The sequence below is a fragment of the Acomys russatus genome, chromosome 1, assembly GCF_903995435.1.
Source record: "Acomys russatus chromosome 1, mAcoRus1.1, whole genome shotgun sequence".
Taxonomy (NCBI): Eukaryota; Metazoa; Chordata; class Mammalia; order Rodentia; family Muridae; genus Acomys; species Acomys russatus.
The window spans coordinates 79,590,492-79,606,305 of record NC_067137.1 but is presented as its reverse complement, the minus strand read 5'-3'; the positions used below and the strand labels follow the sequence as shown (position 1 = coordinate 79,606,305).

At 43.0% G+C, this 15,814-nt stretch overlaps 2 protein-coding genes across 3 annotated transcripts in view; both read left to right on the top strand.

Moving 5' to 3' along the window:
- The window catches only part of Sos2 (SOS Ras/Rho guanine nucleotide exchange factor 2), an 85,785-nt gene extending 81,471 nt beyond the window's left edge, over nt 1-4,314 (top strand). For both annotated transcript variants that reach the window (XM_051147058.1, XM_051147052.1), the window contains exons 22-23: nt 2,552-2,661; nt 3,487-4,314. In XM_051147058.1, the coding sequence (XP_051003015.1) occupies nt 2,552-2,661; nt 3,487-4,002 (626 nt within the window). In that variant the 3' untranslated portion in view covers nt 4,003-4,314. The remainder of the gene's footprint in view (nt 1-2,551; nt 2,662-3,486) is intronic.
- Nucleotides 4,315-6,105: 1,791 nt separating this feature from the next.
- Vcpkmt (valosin containing protein lysine methyltransferase) lies at nt 6,106-11,230 on the top strand. The gene is made up of 6 exons (XM_051146958.1): nt 6,106-6,530; nt 6,621-6,731; nt 6,892-6,961; nt 7,755-7,874; nt 8,969-9,073; nt 11,086-11,230. The coding sequence occupies exons 1-6, from the start codon at nt 6,169-6,171 to the stop codon at nt 11,098-11,100; spliced, it is 783 nt and encodes a 260-aa protein (XP_051002915.1). The 5' UTR covers nt 6,106-6,168; the 3' UTR covers nt 11,101-11,230.
- The last annotated feature ends 4,584 nt before the right edge of the window (nt 11,231-15,814 follow it).

Here is a 15,814-nt window from a genome sequence, read left to right as displayed (position 1 = left end):
CATGCCTGTCCTGGGACTGATAATTGCCTCATTCCTGCTCTGCGCTGTTCTTAAATAGGTCTTGCCGCTACTCCCATGTCCTTTCATAGCTGTTTTCCATGAAGTCAGGCCACTAAGAACACTTACCTGGATCTTTAAATGTTTTTCTCTTTAACCTGAAAATGTGTTTCCTGGTGTCCTCAGTGCCTCTGAGCAGTAAGTGCATTACAAGCTCCGCACCAGTCGGAGCATTGGCTCCAGGTAGTTCTTTGCTTTATTGATGTTTATTTAGGATTCTTTATGTTCTGTGGGAGAAATGTCTTTACTTCGTGTTAGTTACCTACTTAGAGCACCAGTTCTAGCTGTGCCATATGGTGTCCAGTGCCTGCACCTGCCACCTTATCCCCGTGTGTTCTGTTGTCACTCGGCCCAGCTCTTTCCCTTCCTTTCTTTCTTTCTTTCTTTCTTTCTTCTTCTTCTTCCTCTTCTTTTTTTTTTTTCCGTCTTCCTCCTCCTCCTCCTCCTCCTCCTCCTCCTCCTCCTCCTCCTCCTCCTTCTTCTTCTTCTTCTTCTTCCTCTTCTTCTTCTTTTTTTTTTCTGAGACAGGGTCTCAATGTGTAGCCCTGCCTGTCCTGGACTCACTCTGTAGACCAGACTGGTCAAATTTACAGCAATCCGCCTGCCTCTGTCTCCCAAGTGCTGGGATTAAAGGCGTGCGCCACCATGCCCAGCTCCCCAGCTCTTTTTCTTGATGACTATCAATTCACAGTGAACTGTGATACTGCCCTTTCCTTTCATTTACTACTTAGTGAGTTTCTAGAAAGTTATAATTTTGAGCAATGATTACACTCTGCTTTGAGAGTTATTTTTCCTTGTACATTGTTACTCCCAATTGTCTTGTTTTTTGTTTTGTTTTTCTGACATTATCTCTGTTACTTTGTTCTATTTTCTAGATTTTGTTACATTATTCCCCATCTCTTCAGCACATCTTCTTTATATCCTAGAATGTCTAGGAATTCTTTTTGGTTCCCACTTATGCATCTTAGTTTTTAAAAGATGTTTATTTGTGTATATGTATGTATGTGTGCCTGCATGAGTTTATGTGTACCATGTGCAGGTAACTGTGGTGGTGAGAAGACAGTGGTTGGTCCCTGGAACTGGGGCTATAGGTAGTTGTGAGCCTCTGTCTGTCTCTGTCTCTCTCTCTCTCTCCTCCGCCTCCCCCCCCCCCCCCCCAGCTTTTAACGAGCATCCCATTCTGGTTTTCTCAATGTATTATCTTCTGTCTCTTGGTATATTAGTTATAGTGTTTTTTAAAATCTCTACTTGAGGAATACACAAGTTTTTAAGGTGTACCTTCTCCTATCTCCTTGATCCCTACTAGGTCAGATAGTACTAAAGGAGTGGAGGGCAGCCCAGATCCAGAGAGGAGTGCTATGACTGTGACAAGCCAACTTCACAGAGAGACTGTGGCAAAAGTTTTCTTTTTAAAAGAATTGTAAAGCTCTATCTTTAGGGCCAGGAATGTCTCTCACTCTTAGAGTACTTGCCTACTTGTAAAGCCCCCACAAAACAAACAGACGAAACCCATAGCTTTCTAAATCAGAGAGAAGTATCAAGTATGTTTTGTTGCATCTTACTTATTTTCACCTGTCTAATGCTTTGGCACTGCTCTATTGGTGTTTATTTATACTTTAATTATCTAAGTAATCCATCAGATGTGCTCCTCGGCTTACTGTGCTTGGTTGGAATACAGTGGAGACCATCAGTACTGTTTATAGTGCAGACTTTAACTTTGGGTTCCTTGCTTATACAAAATAACTAGACTTCTTCTGTATCAGAACTAGTTTCTGCTCAGAATGGCCTTCCTCTGGAAGCTAACACACCACTGCACAACAGCACACGTACATTTTCAGTTTTATTTTGTGTTTTTCAAACGCTTGTAGGGGAGGATTTCTGTTTTGTTTGGGGTGTGGTTTTTTTGTTTATTTGTTTTGTTTTTGTTTGTTGGTTTTTTTGTTGCTTCTTTTTTCAAGACAGAGTTTCTCTGTGTAGCCTTGGCTGTCCTGGACTTGCTTTATAGACCAGGTTGGCCTGGAACTCACAGCGATGCACCTGCCTCTGCCTCCCAAGTGCTGGGATTAAAGGTGTGTGCCACCAGCGCCTGGCTTCTGTCTTGTTTTTGAGGTGCTGATCAAACCTAGGGCCTTGTGCATGCTAGGCAAGCACTCTACCACTGAGCTATAGCCTCAACTTTTTTTTTTTATGTACTTTTTATTTGGAAACAGAGTCACTAAGTTGCCCCACCAGATCCAGATCTTAATAATGTGCCTTCATTTAAGTTTTACAGCGCTTTGTGCCAATTGTTATGGTAGTGCTAGGGCTACAGACGCATGTACATGGTGTCCCCTAAAACTTAACACTCAGTGGAGAGGACAGACGAACAGGCGATTAGCTAGTATTGAGAAGTAACCATTTGACAAGTAATGGTAGCAGGAGGAACCACCAGTTGTAATGGGGTTTTGTCCTGTAACTGCACAGTGAGTTGTAAACCGGCCTTGTCTTCCCCCAGAGACCTTTTTCAGCTCATGTGGAAGTTTACACAAACTGAGTGAAGAGCCACTAATTCCTCCTCCGCTTCCTCCTCGGAAGAAATTTGATCATGATGCTTCAAATTCCAAGGTAGTCGTCCAGGCCTGGGTTGACGTCAGCTTCTGCATAGTTGTTCATCTTCTTTCAGAGTAGTACTAGAGTGTGTCCATCACAGTTTAGCTGCACTCTACAGGTCTTCAAAACTTAGTTGTCATGTTTGAAAAATACTTAAGCAGTTATAAAAACTTAAAAAGAAAGTGGAAAATTTCAGATAATCAGAAGTACATTGTTTTTCTTATGCAGATTGGGGCAGGAGGGTGGAATTCCTATCTGAAAGAACTTGAAAGCTTTAGACCAGTCTCTAAATGTAAGGGCATGACAGATCACCTAGGAAACTTGTTAGGAGTAGGTTGTAGGACTGCAGCTGGGCCTGGGAATTGGCTGTGCTGAGCTGTCCTCTACTGGTTCTGATGCTGCTGCTCCCTGGATCACACTTTGAGATCCATTGCTTTAACTACCATGGGAAAAATGGAAGTAGATGTTCAGTGAGTAGAAGCTAGACGCTAAATGCTATTAATGCCATGTCCTCCCATGATGTAAATATAAAGCTATATTATTTTCATTGACCTGTTGCCATAAATAAGTTTATAAATTTCTGAAATGTTGGAAACAAAGCAAGATGACAGGGAACTCTATGTTTTAAGGTTTCAGTGCAAACATCACATATATTCAAATGCTATTTGAATTAATCTGGAAGTAATCTGGAAGTAATTTAGTCAGGAACCTGAAAATTAAACCACATTAATTTAATTTGAGCCTCTAGATTTAACTTGACACAGAAGAATTTTATAGTCTTTTTAAATTATCTTGTACATTTTCCAAGAGGGTATACATGTTCCTTTTGATTCTGTTTAGGGAACCGTGAAATTGGACGATGACCCTCCTGCTATTCCACCAAGACAGCCGCCTCCTCCAAAGGTAAAGCCGAGAGCGCCTGTGCCCACGGCTGCACTTGATGGGCCTGTGCACAGCCCACCTCCACCGCCTCCAAGAGACCCTCTTCCTGATACCCCTCCACCAGTCCCTCTTCGGCCTCCGGAACACTTTATAAACTGTCCCTTTAATCTTCAGCCACCTCCACTGGGACATTCTCACAGAGACCCAGACTGGCTCAGAGACGTTAGTACATGTCCTAATTCACCAAGCACTCCTCCCAGCACACCCTCTCCACGAGTACCACGCAGATGCCATTTGCTCAGCTCCAGTCACAACAATCTCGCTCATCTTCCAGCTCCTCCTGTTCCACCAAGGCAGAATTCAAGCCCTCACCTACCAAAACTGCCACCAAAGACTTACAAACGGGAGCTTTCACACCCGCCATTGCCATTGTACAGACTGCCTTTGCTTGAAAATGCAGAAACTCCTCAATGACCTTGGCCACAGATAGTCATTGACACTGGAATAGTATTTGTAAAGGTTTTTAATTTATTCAAAAAAGGCTTAGTATTTTAGTACTTTTTACAAATAATGCTCTTACAAAAATGCTACTGATCAAATAAGCTTTTGAGAATTAGAAAAATTGTCAGGCATGGTGGCATATACCTCTAATCCCAGCACTCTGGAGGCAGAGGCATGTGGGTTTCTGAGTTTGAGGCCAGCCTAGTCTACAGAGCAAATTCCAGGACAGCCAGGGTTACATAGAGAAACCCTGTCTCAAAAGTTAAAAACAAACAAACAAACAAACAAACCAAAAAACAAAAAAAGAAGAAAAGAATTTGAAAAAAATTAAAATGCAAAAGCCCTTTACCATAACCCTCAGGTGATCAGTAGCACTGCCTTGTCTCAGTTCCTCAGTGCTGCCCAAAGGCCAGTATAAAGAATTTCTATTTGCACTGTAGACTCTGCTAAAATATGGCTTAAGATGATACTGACTGCACTGAAAGAGGACAGCATTCTGGAGGATGGTCTCAAATCTGAGTAATAGATGCCTTTTTAAGGCAGTTAACTTATGCAGCTACAGACATGTATTGTGGTGTTACTGGTTTTTAAACCCTTTTTGACATCTTAGCTTTTAACTTCATTTGGTTTTTACATCTAGGAAAATTATGAATAACACCCAGTGTTCTTAAACTCTTTGAGGTCATGTCTTAAATGCCAATATTTGCTGCTGAAGACAAAAATTGAAAACAGAATGGAGATAATAGAATGCACTGTTTATTATTTTGTTAAAATTATAAACAATTCTACATAATCTGATTATAGAAGAAAAGGCATGTTTCTCATTAAGATGTGCCTTTTGTTTTGAAGTGTATGATGTCTTTAGCTAATGATTGTTTGGGAAAACAAAGTTAATATGCCATGTATGTACAGTTTATTTATATTGTATATATTTAAAGATAATGCTAATAACCTATATAAATTTAAGTGACTTGAGGCCTATAATACAATCTGCTATTTTACTAATTTGTAAGTCCAGAATGAAAGTTTCTTAGGGCATAGGAACCAACTGCCAACTGCCTTGTCTTCAAAACCTATTAACTTTGTTTAATCTCATGTTAACTGAAATTTTTAAAAAGTTTTTTCCAGATTGGTAATATTTAAACAGAAACTACTTAAAGCTTTATTAATTTTTTTTTTCATCAGACCAGAGATAAAGCTTTTGCCATTTGAACACTGTCGTTCAAAGTGATCAAGCGTGCTGTGCTGACAGTGCAGCGGCAGCCGCTGTAGCCCAAAGCCACGTTGTTTATCTGCTGGTCGGTGGCCTTTACTGTGTTTTGTATCAGAGTTCTTAACAAGATTAATAAATCACCTCAGTCTTAATTTTTGAAAGATTTGCAATGTTGTTTTTCATTACAAAGAACAACAAAAAGCTGGGTATAGTGGTGCACACCTGTAATCCCAGCACTTGGGAGGCTGAGACTGAAGGCTATGGCTGCAGTTTACGTCCGCATTCAACTACATAATGGGTTTGAACCTACAGGGACACAGGAGACCATCCTGAAAAAACAACAACAACAACAAAAAGCAACAAAGCTGAAAAAATAAAACCTAGAAGAATGAATCTATCTAACATCTGTCTGTCTATCCGTCCATCTCTAGCTTCAGTCTATTACATTTGCGTGTTTGTGTGGTGTGCATAGCACAGACACGTGTGAAAGTCAGGCAGAAGGCTGCAGGAGGCTTTGCCTACCTTGTACCGCCTGAGCCCTGGGAACTCAGGCCCTTGATCTTGCTGGCCATTTTTGGCTCCAGGGGATGTAAATGTTAGAGGATTAGCTTTTCTTTATCTTGGAAAGCACGTAGCAAGTCCCAGCCACCACTTTTATGCACTCATCGGAAAAGGAGATGCACAGTAAAAAAACTTCTTGAATATAACCATTTTTTTTTTTTAATTGGACCTGGGAAGCTCCTTAGATCTATAGCCATCAGCTCTGTGTAAGCCATTTTCCGTCCAGGTTTAATAAACAAAAAACAAAAGCAAACCATTGCCGTTTGCTTTGTGTCTTAAAGAGCCCATCTAAGTAGCAGCTCTCTGGGCCACTCCCAGTTAACTGCAGCTGGCTCCTGCTGCCTTCCGGGTTTTGAGACTCGGGCATGCGCTGTGGACAGCCGCTGAATCGCTGGAAGGCGCGAGGCCTGCGTGGGCGTGACGTCACTGCTCGCCGCAGCCTTTGGCGGGCCGGGGCAGCGATGGCGGAAGCTCTGCAGCCTGAGGCGGAGGACCCGCTGTGGAGCTTTGTGCGGGTCCTGGAGAAGCGGGACGGGACAGTGCTTCGACTGCAGCAGTACGGCTCCGGAGGCGTGGGTTGCGTAGTGTGGGACGCCGCCATCGTCCTTTCCAAATACCTGGAGACGCCGGGGTTTTCTGGCGAGGGGGCCCACGCACTGAGTCGCCGCTCGGTGCTGGAGCTGGGCTCCGGCACCGGGGCCGTGGGGCTCATGGCCGCGACCCTCGGGTAAGAGCTGGCGGGAAGGCGCTGCTCGCCCAGCATCAGGTCACCGGCGTGCAGCCATGCGCCTGTACCTCAACCGAGGTTGTTTTTTAGGGCAGACGTTGTAGTCACTGATCTTGAGGAGCTGCAAGACTTGCTGAAAGTGAATATTAATATGAACAAGCATCTTGTGACTGGTTCCGTTCAAGCCAAGGTACTGAAATGGTTTGTATGGCCTTTCAGCTTGTTTTTTTAAGATAACTGCTTCCATGCGCTTTAAATTGCACTTTGCTCAGTGCATGCTTAATATGAGAGAACCTTTCTGCTGCTCGTTTCTAAAGCGAATGCTTTAGATCGTTAAAGACATATGTTTGACATTTTTAAGGGGGGAAGAAATAGAAGACTTGATGGCACCCGACTACATATTAATGGCTGACTGCATATACTACGAGGAGGTGAGTGCTGAGCACTGAGCTGGCTGGTGGATGAATTGTACTTCGTGTGTCCTGAAGCCCACAGTTCTCTGCGCTTTAACATCTCTGGGTGTGGGATATTTGTTGTCTAGACGATGAGGCAGTAGAGACACATCACCAGGGTCAGCACGCACCACAGAGTGAGACACACACACCCCAAATTAATTCATTAGTTAATTCTCAGTGACAAAATGTATTATGCTTGTAGAATGATTTTTCCTTATCAGTTTACACAGTGTTGGTTAGTATTTATTTCTAAATTGATGCCTCAAGCCAACTGATGCTCAAATTAGGGTCAGGAGGCTGAAGAGATGGCTCAGCAGTTAAGATGACATACTGTTCTTTCAGAAGACCCGAGTTCAATTCCCCGCACCCACATCAAGCGGCTCATAACCCCTCCAACTCCAGCTCCACAGGGATTCAGTTCCTCTGCAGGCATAAGCATTTGTGCATATGCTCATACACAGACACACAGGCATATAATTAAAATAATAAAAATAAATCTTAAACCATTAAGGTCAGGCTTCCTTTTGTGGGGTAAATTGTTGCTTGTTTACTTAGATGAAGTGAAATTAGACTTTTAAGATTTGAGTGTAGCTAGGCGTGGTGGTGCAACTCCTGTGATCCCAGCATTTGGGAGGCGGAACCACTCCAAGGTCTTTGCCAGCTGAGGCTACATAGCTAGACCCTCATTCGAATCAAACAAAAAAGATACAAGCCAATAATAGGAAGCAGTAATGAACTGAAAATTGTACTTTTTTTTTTTTTTTAATAGTCTTTGGAACCGTTGCTGAAAACATTAAAAGATCTCAGTGGCCCTGAAACTTGTATTATATGTTGTTATGAACAACGTACAATGGGAAAAAATCCAGAGATTGAGAAAAACTATTTCAGGGTGAGTATTATGTTACGTCTGTGTTTGTAGCAGTTACCCTTTCGGGAAGCTGTAGGGTTGCTCCATATTTTAGGCAGTTTCATTTGGGGAAAACATTCTCTTGGTAAGAACGAAGGAGAAGGTCCTCCACAGCCCTCTGCATAGAGCCCACTGTTCTCTGAGCCTTCTAGTCTTTGAGTTTTCTCTCTGTCCTTACTAGTCTATACTGTCACAGATCTGTGTGGGGACGGGTGATGGCAGGCTTGTCTTTTCTGAGACCATTTCAACACTGTTAAACAGTGTTGTGTTCAGGACTGGGCTTGGGAGCTTGTCGGTGGTGTGTCTGAGTGAGTACATGATAGAAATGTGGGAGGTGGCAAATCCTACTTCTGTCTTTTCTTACATAGTTTTACTGCTCGTTTTACATAGGTAATTATTTTCAGAGTTTTGTTGTTTGTTTTTAAAGTTGAAAAAGGAGTGCCTATCTTTTATCCGTTCTTTGTTTCCCGCCAAGTAGTGACCTAGACCCTTTTTTTAAAACTATTTATTTATTTATTATTTATACACATTCTGCTCGCATGTGTGCCTGCCCACTAAAAGAGGGCACCAGATCTCATTATAGATGGTTATGAGCCACCATGTGGTTGCTGGGAATTGAACTCAGGACCTTTGGAAGAGCAGTCAGTGCTCTTAACCTCTGAGCCATCTCTCCAGCCCCGACCTAGACCCTTTTATAAGCACAAATTCAACCTATTAAAAACTGGCTCCTTTTGAAGCTAATTCTTATAGTCCATAAGTTTTGTCTGCTAAAAGGACTCCTTTGGCTTAGTGGCAAAAGCAAGTATTTGACTCCCTCAGATAACATATAGTAAAATGTTCCATGTTTTTCATGAATATGGGAAAATGTTACTGAAATTTGAAATTATCTATGATTTTAAAATTTTGAAGTTAAGTAATTTGTATTTACTTAAAATATGTACATTTCCAGATCTGAGACACTTTCCACGTTGCCCTTACCAGGCAGCCATTCTTTAGTGGCGACCATCACCCTCACTTCTTTACCATGAGTCTGTCCAAATTACTGAATTTAACGTACGTGTCCTTTGAATTTATAGCTCCTTCAATTAGACTTTGACTTTGAGGAAATTCCTCTGGACAAACATGATGAAGAATACCGAAGTGAAGACATTCATATTATATACATCAGAAAGAAAAACCCAGTATGTGCATTCTTCATGCTCTGAGATTTCATCAGCTGCTTCTTGTCTCGGGAGCGGGAGGGGGGCGGCTGAGGCATTGGCAAGCTCTTCACCCCCACATAGTGAAATGGCAGTGCTGACTGGCTGGCCGCAGGCGCTGACGCCAGTACTTGCACCACTTACCTGTCTTGCCTTGGGTTCTTGGTCACAGCCCCAGAACTCAAGAAATGGAAGGCTGTGCGGTTGGAGGCCAGGCTGGGCTACATAGTGGGACACTGTCTCAAAAAAATATAGAAGGCTCGCTTCGTTTCTGCCATCCTGAGGAAGGAACCTGTGGCCTGGCACATGATAGGCAAGCTGTCTGTGAGCAACAGTGAGATACAGAAAAGTTTATCTTGGCTCAGTCAAGTCGTGGATTTGGGTACCCTTATCTGTTGGGCCTGTGAGCAAGCTACAGGTGATGGCAAAAGTGTGTGACAAAGGGAGCCCGTTCACGTCCTGCCTGAGAAAGGGTCCACAGCTGGTCCTCAAGGGCACGTCCAGAAAACCCGGCAGTATGCTTCCCTCCTCACAGAGCCTCGTGCTAGTGACCAAGCCTTTGCCTTTGAGGGATATTTGTCCAAACTGGCATTGAACCTCACTTCAGACAAGTAAGGATCAGATAAGGATCGTAGCCAAGAGCAGATACAACACAGAGTTTTAGGGACCAGAAGTAGGATTAAAACTCAGTCCAAGGAAAGAAGATTGGTGTTTATGTGGAATATGCTGAAAGGCAAAGGAAATACATTTTGTGCCTAAATAAAGGGCACAAATTTTAAAAGTAGAATTTCTTTTTGAGGCATAAATATTTTTATGTTTCTGATTATAAAGAGTTGTTTTTGCAGAGACCTATTTCTTTTTAAAATTGATATAATTCTCATTCCATAAAATTTACCCTTTTCAAAGGATTTATTTTGGGAGCTTTAATATATTCTGTTGTATAAAACATCACTTTCTAAATTTTAAGTATTTTCATCACACAGAAAAGAAATGCCAACTAGCCTTCACATCGTATTGCTTGTTCTGCACGTGCTTCCCAAGTACAGTCTCACTGTGTGTTCTTTTGTTTTTAGCTTTTTTTTTTTTTCCCCTCGATACAGGGTTTCTCTGTGTAGCCTTGGCCATCCTGGACTCACTTTGTAGACCAGGCTGGCTTCGAACTCACAGCGATCCGCCTGCCTCTTGCCTCCCAAGTGCTGGGATTAAAGGCGTGCACCACCACGCCCAGCTTGTTTTTAGCTTCTTTCACTCAGCAAAGTGTTAAGGTTCATCCACGCAGCATGCTTCACTTACACGTTCCTGCGCATGGTTCTGGCCGTGCCATCCGCCCACTCGCTGGCTGATAGCCTTCCTCTCGTTTGGTCTTATTTGTATGTAATAATGCTGCTGTGAACATCTTTGTGTGTGCATATTGTCTCGGGTCTGTCTGAACCCAGCCGCTACCTAGACGGTGAAGAGTCACCAAGCTTTTCCAAAGCTACTGTACTGTTTTTATTCTTACCATGGTGTGCAAGGGTTCCATCAGTGCCATGTGCTCGTTACTGTCTGTCATTTTGACTGTAGTTGTTGTAGTAGATGAATAGGGTTTCATTGCAGGTTTTTTTCTTAATAATTAATGATACTCAGTATCTTCTTGTGTCACCCTAGAAATATTTGCCCATTTTAAAATTGTGCTGTCTTTAACATTCTTAGATTCTTTTACCTATTTATACCAGATGTGGTTTACAAATAATGTTTCCTATTTTGTGGGTGTCTTGAATTTTTTGATAGTGTAGTTTTTGCAACAGAAAGGTCTTTAATTTTGATAATATTCATACATCTGCTTTTTTCTTAACTGCTTTAGATGCTATCTCTAAACTATCTCTAAACATTGTGCGTGATTGTTCACTTGAATTGCATTTAGCCACTGATGAATGCACTACATAGTATAAAATACCCGGTAAAAACTTCGGTGCTGTGAAATTAATGTTTAAAACTCCCCCTTTTCCTTACAGAAACAGCCATCGTGAAACCGTTTTCATCTTACCCACGTCCCTAACACCCTGGGTACAGGTGTGAATGGAGCATGTGCATAAAGCATGGAAGACGGCGTTCACACATCTCTCCAGCATGTCTAGAGATGTGCTACGTGGATGACGACCACCATGGACCGCCCACGATGTGAACTGCCTGCCTGCCTGCCTGCCTGTGGGCTTGAAATCCAACTTAGGTTCACTCGGCTCAGCATCAAGTGCTACTTAAAAGAAACATTGACAATCACTTGAATAAAAAGAAATTTTGAGAGTAGCCTCAAGTGTGTGAAGCAGCTTGGTGGTTCTGTACATTTTCAAGAGATAAGTTGCTCTGATTTCTAGTGATGTCTCTCCATTGCTGTTCACGGGTGTTCTGAGGGCTGGTCGTGGTGGGCACAGCTCTTAACACCAGCACTGGGAGGCTGAGGCAGGTGTAGCTCTTGAGTGCCATATCAGCCTGGCCCACAGAGCAAAGTCCAGGCATAATAAGAACAAAACTCGAAATAAGTTGAACCAATCTAAGTGCTAATGATAGTTATCTCTTACTATATGCAAACATTTAAGCTGGAAGCATTAAATTTTGTTCTTAAGGTAAATTTCAGAGGCAGCCTGTCACTTTTACATAGTTGTACAGTAGGTTTTGTTTTGTTTTTCTTATGATGCCTTTAATGCTTACATGTTATTTTAAAAGAAACTGAAACTTTTGTTTCTTTGCTGGCCAGAGCTTTTATTATCTGCCTCCATCATAGCTAGGTGAGTGAACTGGAGAGTTAAGGTTATAATGAGTCACTAAGGAGCTAACTGAGGAGACTGGGAGATGAAATGTTGTCTCAGAAGGAAGGCCTGAGAAAGGAAAGCTCACTGCATGCATCTGCTTGCATGGCTGCCATGGCAGTTTTTCTTGTGTTGTATGCTATCTGAGAAAATCTGATTTAAAACACTGATATTAAGACATACATCATGTTTACATGAAGCTGCTTTTTTGAGTAACTAAGAATTAGTTCTGTACATATTTATCAAATGCTTTTTTACTGTGTTGTCTCCAATATTTGTTCCCATAATCATCTGCTCATATAGACTAATCTGTTGATGTCTTGAACAGCAGCACTGGTTCCAAAAAGTAGTAACCAGATGGAATTCTGGAATTTACAGTCATTGGCACTAGATGGCATGTCTTATGTGTTAAAATAAACAGCGTTTTTGAAACCTGAATCTGACTTGACTCTGAGCGCTTCCAAAATGGCTTTGAAGAAATGAACATTTGTAGCAAATGACTGCCTTCTATAAAGAGCATTTAGAGACTTCTGAGTTCAGAACAATTCTTTCTTTGGTAGCTTTCTCTAAAGTCTTTAAAACTTGCTTGCTGTTAAATTTTCAAAATGCAGTGTATGAGGAACTAGTTTTTTGGTTTTTTTTGTTTTTTTTTTTTTAAGATTTACTTATTATCTCTCCAGCCCTGTAAGAGGCACTTCTTGAAGCAGTTTGCCCCAGGCAGTTAGTAGGAGCCAAGTGTGTGATGCTTTGGAGGCACTAGCTTACACTTTCCAGCCTGCTCCATGTGGAACTCATGAGTAAGCACACTGGCCTTAGACCCCTTCCCACCCCACCCCGCATCTTATTTCCCATTGGGACTCCATTTTGCATATGTAATCCAGCTGGCTTAACCCACTCACTTAGTACCAGCTTTCTGGGAACCACACCCTGCTTGCTGTACCTCCCTGCCATAGCTCTGGAGTGAGGCCAGCCCTGAGCTCTACTGCAGGATCTAACCGAGCGGTGCCCTTGAGAGAACACTGCATTCCCCACAGAGAAGCCTAGGAGAACCCCTGTTTTGGAAGAGTTCAGTGTTTGGCACATTGTGGCCTGTTGATGAACAAGGCCCTGTATGTGGGGCCCAGGGAGTAAAGCCAATCCCCTGAAGGTGAAGGGGAGACCAGAGCTCGGGGCAGAACTATGCTGCTGTGAGCACTGTGCAGCAGAGGGTAGGTAGATGGACCCGCTAACCTGGGAATTGGTCTGTGCCTGGAAGTCTTAGCAGTATGTATGGCCCAAGAAAGCTGCCCAGTGCACACCAGAATCCCAAAACCCGGAAGGTGGAGGCAGCAGGATCATGGGGCCAATTCTGAGCCACATAGTAACAAAGCCATGTCTCAAAAATAAATGGCATGTGTAGCAGATGGATGAGGTGATGCCACTAGGTGGGTATCAGCCACTGCATCAACTGTCCGGCCTCAAGTACTTGCTAGTGTCTAGGGAAACTTTCAGAGTAGGGTTTGCTGCTCTGCACAGTGGGGCTTGTGAACACTTATTCTGGTGCAAGTCAGCTGGGAGAGGTGGTAGCCCCTGCATTGTGTTTTATTTTTTGTTTGGTTGAGTTGGGATGGGCTGGGGGGGGGTTGTTTGTTTTGAGACAGTTTCTCTGTGTAGCCCCGGCTGTCCTAGAATTCGCACTGTAGGCAGCATTTCTTAAACCAGCCTCACTGTGAGGTCACCTGGGAAACTGGAAACAAGCAGAAGCCAAAAGCTGCGGGAGCTTCCTTCAAGCCCAGTTAAACAAGAGGCGTGGTGTTACTGAAGGACTCCAGATAGCTTTAATGCCTGTCCTAAATTAAGACCGGTACCATAAGGAAGCCTGTGTCTGCTTTCCAGAGGGAGGGCAGGGAGAAGGCGAGAGAATTAAAAGTGAAATGGTCTGTGACTAGAGTGGCCAGTCCTGCACACAGAGAGCTGAATCTAAAAACCTGTGCAACAACTTTTAGAAACGGAAATCACTATCAGAGTGCCTGAAATGTAGAGAAATCTGAGGGGGAAGAGGGACTCTACAGTTCCAAAAGGCAAATTTCAGATTTCATCACCGATGATCTGAGCCTCCTCCGTGTTCTGCATAGAACTTTAAAGGCCTTTGTGGCCTCATAACTTTGTGTCTCTTCTGCTCTTGTTTTTAACTGTGTAGATTATATTTGGTGAAACTAGGTTGGTTTTAGTTCCTTAAAGAAGTAATAATCCAAAATGGTAGTGGACCTCTGTGTACTTCCTTTTCATTTCTCGAGCTTTTCTGGTTAAACGTGATGAGTAGGATTTTGGATATTAATTCAGTGTGGGACATAGAAATGGGACTGTAGTTCTAGAGGTCCCCTGTAGGTGGCACCGCACGTCTTTGTCTTTAAACAGCTTCTAGCAAGGCGGCAGTAAAAGTGGGATTTTTGATTGCAGTCACCCTCAGATTTTAAATTTTAACTAAATTTGATTTTCAAAACAAGCCTACCCATTAGGAAGTTCCTTGCTGAAGAAAACACGACAGAAGCCAAATGAGAGCGCTTTCCTAGGAAGTTGTATTTGTTGTAGCTTTCTGTTTCTGTTTCAGCCATTGCCATGAATGAAGCTGCAGACCGTGTGACTCTTAAATTGCTTTTTCTGCTGTTGATCCCATCCGTGCAAGGAGGAGAGGCCTCTAAGAGTCTAAGAGTTCTAATTAGTGCAGTTCAAGGTGAATCCATTCATCTATCCGACGTGGTTAGAAGTACTTAGAACTTCTAACTAGTTTTAACTAGTTCTCTAGATCGGCAATCCTTCCTTAGAGCAGCACATTTCACAGCGGAAGACTGAGGTTGTCCATCAGGCTCTCCCACAATCTTCAGGGTGAGCAAGTAGTGGGAAAACTGAGTTTTTATTTTTCATAATTCTAAATGGCAAAGCAGTGAAGGCCTGGGCTATTTGCAGGTGAAGTTGTTAAAACCCTAGCCAGGCAGTGGTGGCCTTTGATCCCAGTACTCGGGAGACAGAGGCAGGCGGATCTTTGAGTTTGAGGCCAGCCTACAAAGTCCAGGACAGCCAGGGAGAGAATCCTGTCTTGAAAACCATTTTTTAAAAAAAAAGTTATTAAAGAGCTGCAAGGCTGGTGGCGCACACCTTTAATCCCAGCACTCGGGAGGCAGAGGCAGCTGGATTGCTGTGAGTTCAAAGTCAGCCTGGTCTAGAAAGTGAGTCCAGGACAGCCAAGGCTACACAGAGAAACCCTGTCCCTCGAAAAACCTTAAAAAACAAAAACAAACAAACAAACAAAAAAACAGAGAGAGAGCCTTAAGGCACAGAGTGCAGAACACCCAGCCACACTTCCGTGCTGAGGTACTTTCACTTTTAATGACAGGATGCAGTTTGGGCAAAGTATATACAATGTGCTAGGGGGGAAATATCCTTTGTATGATAATGTTTTCTCCATGTGTATTCGGAATAAAGTGTGTCAGAACACAAACCCAAGGACCACATGATCCAGATTTGATTGCAAGGTCTGCCCTTTATGTCTGTGTGATCTCATTCCTTAAACTCCGTGCCTTGCTGTCCTCACCTAAGTAGAGTATCATGGTATAATGCACCTCAGAGGTTCCCATGGGAATTAAAGTCGTTAGCTATACGCAGTACACCTGGGTACTTGGCAACTAGTAAGTGCTCAGTAAACATCATTACAGCGGAAGTGGAATTACGGGTGGGGACTTGGGAAACCTGCATAACGCAGGTTGATTTTATCTGTTGCATTGTGAAACCCAGGCATCTCTTTGCGAGGATAGAATGCATGTCAACATCCCTCCTCCCCCTCCCCCCCCCCCACCCCACCGTGGAGGAACAGCAGCTGAGGCAGAAGAGTAAGAACACTGCTCTACAGTGCTGATGGTTAAATGGGTGAGCCTTTTTAGAAAGGTGGGGGGAAGCCATT